The 10,314-nt window shown below is 42.0% G+C and overlaps 1 protein-coding gene across 1 annotated transcript in view; it reads right to left on the bottom strand.

The window, feature by feature from the left end:
- Positions 1 to 2,445: 2,445 nt before the first annotated feature.
- The window catches only part of LOC110324842, a 35,770-nt gene continuing 27,901 nt past the window's right edge, over positions 2,446 to 10,314 (bottom strand). The window contains exons 7-8 of the mRNA XM_021202555.2: positions 6,178 to 6,273; positions 2,446 to 2,630 (exon numbers count right to left, since the gene is read on the bottom strand). Of these exons, the coding sequence (XP_021058214.1) occupies positions 2,514 to 2,630; positions 6,178 to 6,273 (213 nt within the window). The 3' untranslated portion in view covers positions 2,446 to 2,513. The remainder of the gene's footprint in view (positions 2,631 to 6,177; positions 6,274 to 10,314) is intronic.

Raw genomic sequence — 10,314 nt, forward strand, 5'->3', positions numbered from 1 at the left:
TTTTTTTTGAGACAGGTCCTCACTGTGTAACCCTGTTATACAATGTGTAACAATGTTTTAGAAAGCCTGGAATTTGCTATCCCAGTATTTTTTCATTTACAGCATAGAACTATTTTGGAAAATTATGCTGCTTCAGGAAACCGCATCCTCCTTGCTTTGTAACCATCCCATCTGACCTCAGACTCTGCTGCAGCTCGTGGAGGACCACAGTATACAGCTCGCTCACTGTAGGCCTCCCTCAGGAAGGCTGCATGCTTGCTTCACTGATAGGGTGCCGGCAGAATCTCCCAGGCTGATCCCAAGGTCTACAGGAGCTACCCAGAGGTCACTGAGATGGCTGAGAACAATCCTTCCAGTTGTGACTACCATGAGAACTCTAAGTTTTCACACTGTTCTTTGCCCAAAAGATTTTTTTTTCCCTGTTTAGAAACAGTGAAATAACTCATCTAGAATAATGCCATCTTTTTCAATAGTCCAAGATAAAGCTCCTATTTCACTTTTAGGGATTTCCTTGACAAACAATTCTTCAGTTGCTTTTCTATTATTTGGCAATTCATACTAGAGGATAATATTGCTATGGCTTTGTTAGAACGACCACTGGTCAGATGGTAATGGAGGATAACGTTGGGTGACCTTGGATTCATCATTCTGCCTCCCAAGTGCAGCATTATAGGTGTTAGCACCACGCTCCAGCCTTGATCCTTCAGCTCTGAATATACATAGATACCGGCCCCAGTACTAACTAACCTGTCTATATCCCCAGTAAACATTTATTCAATATGGGAAAAAAAGGCTAGGCCATCCCACTGATTTTAGAGCTGATGCCTTATTGACTTGGGGCACCCTGCTTTGTCTTTGAGACACAATCATTTATAATGTAAAATGTGTCCCTAGTGCTATATATGGGTAACAACTCTGAATATGACTGACATCCAAATCCCCTCGACAGATGCATGAGAACACTAATAAAAGACTATGCGGTTAGTTTTCAGTTAGGGCTTTGTGCCTACATACAATAGCGATGGTGCTACAGTTACCCCGATTCCCTGATGAAGTTTGTAATTCTTAATACCCTCTAAAAATCCTGCATGCACCCCACCCCCCCTTTTTTTTGAAAGGAGCTTGTCATGTAGCTCAGTGTGGTCTCGAACTGGCAATTGTGTTTCAGGCTCCTGAGCTAGGATTCAAGGCTGGTGCCACTGTACCCCAAGTCTCAGTGTTGGCACGTGATACAAACATGTACACCTTGGTCATTAGACTCATTTCCCCGTCTCTTGGGTGTCTCTCCTGGAGTAGGGGTGCTAGGTCTCTCAGAACCTCTTTCTTCAGCGTTCTGAGGAGCTGTCAAGCTCTCCCAAAGCACGCAAACCATTGAGCCTTTACCAGAGGGTACGAGGGCTCCAGCTCCTCAGAGTTAAGCTTCATCATGCACCATAAACCATGGACCCTACAGTGCCCAAGGCACATGGATTTTCTTCAGAAGGCTTCAAGTATAGTTTCTCTTCCTATGTATAAGAAAACGAAGTTGTATTTCTATTGGGTATCTTCTAACTCTCAGGTCTGGGCTTCACTTTCAGACAGAAAGCATAGCTCTTGTTTGTACCTTGCAGTCCGACCTAAAAAATATCTGTTCAGCAAAGAAAACAAAGATGGAATCTCAATGATGCATCCTTGTTTCAGGCCCATCTTTCATCCATTGGCAGGACTTGGCTTTACCTCCTTTGAAGCCAAAAATTGGAAATATTTTTTTTATTGCTTTGATTGCTTCTGAAAAGCTCAAGCATTATTCTTAGGCATACAAGGAGGACTGTGAGTTTGAGGTCGCGTGGTCTATACAAGGAGACCTTTTCTTTAAAAAAAAAAAAAAAAAAAAAAAAAAAAAGTCAGGTGTGGTAGTAAATGCCAGTTACAGAGGCAGGTGGACTTTTGAGCCAGCCTGGTCTACAAAACAACTTCCAGGCTACCCAGAGCTACAGAGAAATCCTGTCTTGGGGAAAAAGGGGGGAAAAGGGACTACGGGGAACTAAGGGGAAGTACAGGAAGGGAAAGAACCTCGGGGGTTTAACTTAAAACTGCTTTACCCAAAGTGTCTACATATTATTTCAGAGCTCTCTAGTTCCACTTTTTTTCTAGAAACCTTTAAAAATAAAAAATAAAAAATAAATTAGTCCTATCCTAGCATGGCTCTTCAGAGACATAATAAATCAGATACAGTGAGACCTTCCATTTCTGCCTTCCTTGTATCAAAGAAGCCGCTGTCTGGCTTCCTAGAGGTCATGTGTGGATGTGGCATGTAAATTAAACACAGCTAAGCCTCTGTTTGTAACAAAATAAAAGAGCAAACAAAACATTTCAGATATATATTTTAGTTATCTTATATACAGTTTATTCATATCCACAAATGACTACTGTATATGCATAGTCACATAGAACTAGTTACTGGCACACAGTCACGTTTGAAAGGGAATATACAAAGCATATGGGTTAAGGTATCGGACTAGGTTGCTTTGGTGCTAGAGAACCTTATATAAATGAATTTGTTGAAGATCTTCTTGGTCAATGTCCCTTTGTGAGTACACATCGAAGTTCAGAGGTATCTCTTCCACCCAGGAGGACAGCTGCACATTAATCTGTGGGGAAAGCATAAACGTGAAAACCTCAGAAAAATCCTGTTGCTCGGAATGCCACAACAGTAACCTAAGTAAGCCCAATGACAGATTTCTCTAAAGACTGATTTTTATATTTATAAATATTGTCTTCATGCATGTACGTGTACTATGTCCATGCCTGGTACCCAAGAAAGCCAGAAGAGGGAGTCAGCGTCCCTGGAACTGGAGTTATAGATAGTTGTGAACTGCCACATAAGTGCTGGGAACCAAATGCAGGTCCTGTGCTTTAAAATGGCCGAACCATCTCTCCAGCCCCTACACCACAGGATTTTAATATGATAAACAGGACTAAGTTTACATAGTACCATATGAGTAACTTTTGTTTTACTCTTACTTTGGAACTTGTAAATTTTTTCACAATTTTTTACATATAAAATGCTTACAGATTTATTTATGAGTGTTTTGCTTGCATGTAGACTGTGAACCACCAATGGGTGCCTGGTGCCCGTGGTGTTCATAAGACAAATTATCCTGGAACTGCAGTTTTCTTTTTTTTTTTTTTTAAAGATTTATTTATTTATTATATGTAAGTACACTGTAGCTGTTTTCAGACACACCAGAAGAGGGCATCAGATCTCATTACGGATGGTTGTGAGCTACCATGTGGTTGCTGGGATTGAACTCAGGACCTTCAGAAGAGCAGTCGGTGCTCTTAACCGATGAGCCATCTCTCCAGCCCGGAACTGCAGTTTTCAATAGTTGTGAGCCACCATGTGGGTGCTGGGAACTGAACTCAGGTCACCTGCAAGGGAAACTAGTGCTCTAACTGCTGAGCCATCTCTCTAGCCCCTAGAGTAATTTTTTTTTTTGGTTTTTTTTTTTAGATTTATTTATTTATTGTATGTAAGTACACTGTAGCTGCCTTCAGACACTCCATAAGAGGGAGTCAGATCTGATTACAGACGGTTGTGAGCCACCATATGGTTGCTGGGATTTGAACTCAGTACCTTCGGAAGAGCAGTCAGTGCTCTTATCCGCTGAGCCATCTCTCCAGCCCGAGTAATTATTTTAATGTAAGTAGTGTAATGGTTAACATGAGGATTGTATCATCAAAGATGAAAACAATGGGGAGATATATAAAGCACAAGAAGGTTGTTCTCATTCCCACAGTACTGGAGAGGAACAATTTCGCTCCATCACTGCATGAGACTGTCCCCTTCACACTGTACACTTGAGCCGCCACAGAACTCTGGAGCCATTATAAAGTCATTTTCTTATTAAACAATTTAGCACTCATCACAGACATAATGTGGACTGCTCTTCAGCCATCTCTCCCCATCTGGAGAACCTAGGGGTTGAACCCCAGTTGCCAGGCCTGAACAACAGAGAACTTTTTTCCTGCTGAACCACAGTGCTGGCTGAAGTTGTTTTCTTAACTGACAAAGCAACAAAGTCACCATGTTTCTAAGCTCTCTTCCACAGCCTTTAGTTTGAGGTTCTCACTCTGCATGCCTCAGCTTCCCACACAGGAGTCAGCCACCTGCACCAACATGTCGAACTTCTGCAAGTTTTTAACAATTCATTGTATTTATTACATTATTTGTGTGCATGTCTATTCATGTGGCTGGCACATGCCATCTTTCTATATAGAAAGACCAGGTCTTTTTTATATAGGCCAGGATGGCCTTGAAGTCATTCATGAATCTCCTTGTGGCTGCCTCTGGCTTGCTGAAATTACAGGTGTCAATGGCTGTCTAGACAGATTTATGTACATAATATTAAAGCTATTATTTTGGGGGCTGGGAGATGTCTCAGCAGTTAAGAACACATGCCGCTCTTGCAGAGGACCCAGGTTTGGCTCTTAGCACTCACATGATGGCTCACAATCATTTCTAAGTAATTTCAGGGAATCTGAAGCTCTCTTCTAACCACATGAGCAGCAGGCCCACATGTGATGGCCATAAATACATGCAGGCAAAATAGTTATACACATAAATAAATCTTAAAAAAACAAAACAAAACAAAAAAACCCCAAACTTATTTTGGTAAGTAGGAAAAAAAAAAAAGTTGTCTGGCCGGGCGTGGTGGCGCACACCTTTAATCCCAGCACTCGGGAGGCAGAGGCAGGCAGATTTCTGAGTTCAAGGCCAGCCTGGTCTACAGAGTGAGTTCCAGGACAGCCAGGGCTATACAGAGAAACCCTGTCTTGAAAAACAAACAAACAAACAAAAAGTAGAAAAAAACCCTGCCAAATTACTTATATATTATAATATATAGAAATTATATAAATTAGAAATTTAAAAGGAATACATTTGTTTTTTGAAACAAGTCTCACTATGTAGCCCTGGCTGGGCTGGAAATCACTCTGCAGACCAGGTTGGCCTTAAATTTAGGCATTCTCATGCCTCTGCCTCCCAACTGCTAGGACTAAATGCATGCACCATTATGCCTGACCAAGAATATATGTTAAAAGGGATGTGTCTATGAGAATGGAAAATTACGGTAGGATCACACTACTGATGAAGCAGGTAAATTGGGATAACTCTCTTCCTTTCACATTCCTGGATTACTTCCTTTGCTATAACACACAAAATTAGGGCAGGAGAGATGGTTCGATGTTCAAGAATGCTTGCTACATAGCATGAGGACCAGAGCCCAGATCCCAGGTGGCTAACAGTCTATGTAACTGACAATTAGCATCCATCGTCACTCTGAAGTACCTAGGCCACGAATTTAAAAATCTCTGGACAACTCTGACCCCGCTGTAGCCCTGTACTTGGCATGACAAGTTTCCATATGTAGTCTGCCTGCCTCCAATGCATCCACCACCCCTTCCGTCTGTACTAAAGGACATTGTTATGATGTGGGTATTCATTTTCCCAGTTTAGTTTTTGAGAAGGGGGTTCTGTTGATCAGGCTGGTCTAAAACCAGTAGGTTCAAGATCTTTCTGCCTCAGCCTTCCATGTAGCTGGGGTACAGGCTTGCTACTCTTCCTTCTTAGCTATGATGTGGATGCTAAGGCTCTTACTCACACTCAGTGGTGTCTATTAACCTTTAACTATGACCCCACAGTGATTAAAAATTGTGTAGAAAAACAAGCAAGTCTACATGCAAACATGAATTGCATTCCAGTGCTTTTGAGGGTAGAAGACAAACCACAAAGCAGAACTTTAGCAACAGTCTTGGTATTTCTAGAATGTTAGAATAGTTATCAGACAAAAAGAAGTTTAGATAAGAAAAATGTTGAAGGGCTAGGGGTATAGATCAGTACTGTGCTTGCCTGACAAGCAGGAGCCCTGAGGGGTGGGGAGGTTGTTTTTTTTTTTTATTGTATTTTTTTCTGTGTAACCTTGGCTATCCTGGTACTCTCTCTATAGGCCAGGCCAGCTTCAAACTCAGAGATCTACCTGCCTCTCCCTCCTGGTGCTGGATTTAAAGGCCCATGCTACCACATCCAGCTCAAGAGCCATAGGTTTAATTCCTGCCACTACCCAAACCAACCAACCAACCAACCAAGCAACCAACCAACCAAGCAACCAACCAACCGTAGGAAAAGTAGTTACATACCTCTAGACCCATGAGAGAATCTTGGAGACTTGGTACTGTCACTAATAGTGATCCTTGTTTTCTTACATTATGGATGATGTAGTTCCAGGCACTAGAAAACATCAAAAACTGATATAATGAAATTACAGTAAGATAATATTGCATATTAATCAGAATAGAGATAGCTCTCTTGTTCAGTGTCTCCTCTTTCTCTCTCATGATGGGGAGGAAAGCCACAGCCTGTTAAGTAATCTGCTCTAGCTCTAAGTCATAGCCCCAGCCAAGCTTGGTGGTTCACACCTGGGATCCCAGCACTGAGGAAACTGAGGCAGGAGGCTCCTCTGGGGTTACAGGCCAGCCTGGGGTACACGGTGAGCTTCAGGGCACCATCCTTGGCTCTAGAATGAGACTCCATCTGAACAAAGCAACAGCACACCCAACAAAATCCGGGATGTGACCTTTAACATACAACCCAGCAGCTATGCACTGCTAGTTACACAAAGAAGTTAAAAACATGTATTTGCAAAGAAGATGGGTATATAACTATTTATTGTAGTTTTATTCATAATTTACAAATTTGGGAATGGATAAATTGTGGCATATCTAGACAACTGTATATTGTTCAGCTCTAAAAGGGAATGTGCTCAAGCCATTAAGACACGGAGGAACCTCATGTCTGTTGCTAGAGAGGGAACCTAACCTGGAAGGGTTCTGGATTGTCTGATTCTAACTATCACATGCTGGAGAAGTAAGGCTATGGGTTGGTAAAAAGACCAGTGGCTGCCAAGGGTGAGGCAAGAGTACAGGACCAAGAGTTGAGCAGGGGATTTTTAGGGCAGTGAAACTACTGTTCAAGTTTTAAGGTTGGGTGCATGTCACTACACACACACACACACACACACACACACACACACACACACACACACACACACACACGGGCCGTGCAACACCAAGAGTGAACGCTACTGTAAACTGGAGACTACTGGTGACTATGCGGTACCCTAAGACCCATCATAAGAAGCACACTGTTCCGGTGGGAGGAATGATAATGGCACAGACTCTGCAAGTGCGTGGGGCAGAGTGTACAGGAAATCTTTATCTTTTTAAAGTTTTGCTGAGAACTCAAAACTTCACTAAAAAGAGCAAAACAGAAACCTGACACCTGACATGTTAGCTTTTATCAGACACTGGATTTTTTTTTTTTTTTTTTTTTTAAATAAGGATGACAAAAGAAAATGCAGTCAGTATCTAGAAATCTAGATAGGCAAAATGTTTACCCACAGGAAATAGAACTACAGCAACACAGTAGAAATTGGCCAATTTTCCAGTTCCTGAGGGGTGTTGGTAAAGTTACAAGGTCAACAAGATGGGGATGTGGGTTATTGTAAAGGTTCTGAATAAGAGAACTCAAGTTTTCAGAATCATACAAGTCAAGCAGGATCAGCATCAAGGCCTTGTACTTTCTCCACAGAGCACGTGAGACTCAGTCCTCAGACTCAGACACTTTCTCCACAGAGCACGTGAGAATCAGTCCTTAGAATCAGACCGGAACTAGGCTGAGATCGCTAGGGGCTGAGTAAGATGAGGAGTCTGGGAAAACAAGGAGCACAGAAGCCAGAAACCAAAAATAACTGTATAGATGTATATGGTGTGTACATTAGATCTTTTAAACTCACGTCAACAGTTAAATCATACTTCATCTGGCTGGCTGGAGTATTTTAGGGATGGAATTCCAATACTAAAGAGCATCTGCAAAGTTTGGTGGGACTAGCCAGTTCTACAGGATAATGAAATGACCCGCCAACGCATGTCAGTGAGGTGTGTGCCTGCCCAGTTCTGTTTAACTCCCAGGGTTGATATGCACCAGACTACACTGCATCGATCTTGGTCCCCACCAGTGGGCGCAGTCTCTGCAGTGTGACTGGTGAGATGAGTGGGTAGCAGTATCAGTTGTACTTATTTTGAGGCTATGGCTAGTATGCATCATAAGTTTAGAACTTATTTACAAAATAATGAAACATTTGTTTTTTTTTTTTTTCAGGATGCAAATGATAATCACCTAGCACTGTTCCAACTAGAGCTATCTTTTTTTAATGTGGTTCCTAAAAATGATGTATTTTACAAGTCCATTTAATAAAAAAATGAAAAACTATATTAGTATGATCTTTTCATTTATCTGAGACACACCTCACAGCTCAGGATGCCCTGAACTAGCTATTTAGCTGAATTCACTGCCACAGACTAATGCAGAAGTTCTGTGTCCTGGTACAGCATGGGTCCTGGAACCCTGACCTAGGGGCAATCAGAAACACTCGAGTTGGGTGGGCTCTGCTCTCCTTTCGGATGGAGAAGCTGCATCACCCTGGAAGCCCAGCATGTTTATTATATAAGTTGAACAGGTTCCTGCAAGCAGCTCAACAAAAAAGTAGATTACTACATACAGCTGACAAGAAGACAGGTTTAGCCAATCTCACTAGGGGCAGCCTCTGTAGGGGAGCAGTCTTCAGGCTGTGAACATCCAGGGGAAAAAGCCATGGTAGTCATTTTCTACATACACTGTAAATATCTGCATAGGGGCAGAGGAAAGCCTTGTCATTCTCATGAGTCTAAGGTGTGGCGTCCTTGACATGGCCACGACCATGTCAATAACACATTCACCCCGGACTTCACTGTCCCTAAAGAGAGTAATTAAACAACATCATATAGCTACTACTGCTCAGTAACTCATGTAGTCTCTATGAATGAATATATGAAAAAGCTGAATTTATTTTTGTTTAGAGATAGGTTCTCACAGTGGAGTCCCGACTGGTCTGGAGCTAAGGGATCTGCTTGCCTCTTGGATCCTAGTGCTGGGAATAAAGGCGTGCGCTACCACACCCATCTAAATATAGATCCTACCCCGCCCCCCACAGTTCACCAACAGCTTTCAACATTTTTCAGTATTCGAAATCTATAAATCTCCAAAGTGTTTAACATTATTTTTCTCTCAGTGCTTTATTAGTATACCAGTGATATTATACTCATCAACAATTATATAATGTTTTTCTTATCTGCAACTAAGTCTAAAAGTAAAAAAGCTGCTGATGTGGTGATAAATGCCTGTCCTGTCAGCATCAGGAGGCAGAGGCCAGAGGACTTCAAGTTCAAGGCCAGTGTGGGCTGCATAGACAAGTGATCAGACAGTTACTACCTTCCCCACCAGCTGGGGAGTGAGATAACTCCAGGAGGTTCCTTCCTCAGGGACACTGTTAGAGGATGTAGTTCAGATAGAGCACCTGCCTAGCATGTACCAGGCTGTGGGTTCAACCCAAGAACAAAGAACAAAAAAAAAGCAAACACAAAATTACCTAGTTTTGAAGGTTAATATCCACATCCTCTCTATTAAACCTTGGTTAATCCATACTATTTTATGATCGGTGTGTCAGTGTGAAGGCTAGTGTCAACTGTCAATTTGACAAAAATCTGAATCAGCTGATAAGAGGGACTCTGGGCTAGCTGTTAGGTGTTATTTTGATCGGATTAAGTGGGCTAATTAGTGTGCATTTACTCGATGCTTCCCATTCCTGAGTGTGGGTCCACTCCCCCTCATCTGCCGGAAGGCACTGAGCACCCAACAGCCTTTCTCCCTTACCATGCTTGTCAGGCTTTACCACAGCATCAGGAGAAGAAACTGAGACAACAGATCAGCACAGTGACAGCAGAGAACAGCAACAAGCCCCGGGAGCGGCTGTTTAACTGTACCCCAAGTGGGTGTGGGAGTCATACTACCGTTTTAGATCCATCAAAAATTACATACTTCAAGGCCCACTGAGATGGCTCAGAGGGTGCTTTACATAAAGCCCGATGACCTGAGTTTGATACCCAGAACACATACAGTGGAGAGAAGTGACTCTTGCAAATTTCTTTTGACTTCTACACACCCACTCTGAGAAGCACAAATAGGTAAATGTAAACTTAGAAAATTAAATACATTTTACATAATCAATTGTCAAAAATTTGCATTTAATCTGTTTCCTTATTAAAATAAGTTGATATCATGTACAAAAAAAGTACCAAAGAAAAAAATAAAAATATTAGTAAAGCCAAGTTGAGCACTGGATGGCAGATGTCTTAAGTTTGAGGCCAGCCTGGTCTACAGAGTGAGTTCAAGGACAGCCA

This window comes from Mus pahari, chromosome 7, assembly GCF_900095145.1.
Source record: "Mus pahari chromosome 7, PAHARI_EIJ_v1.1, whole genome shotgun sequence".
Classification (NCBI taxonomy): Eukaryota; Metazoa; Chordata; class Mammalia; order Rodentia; family Muridae; genus Mus; species Mus pahari.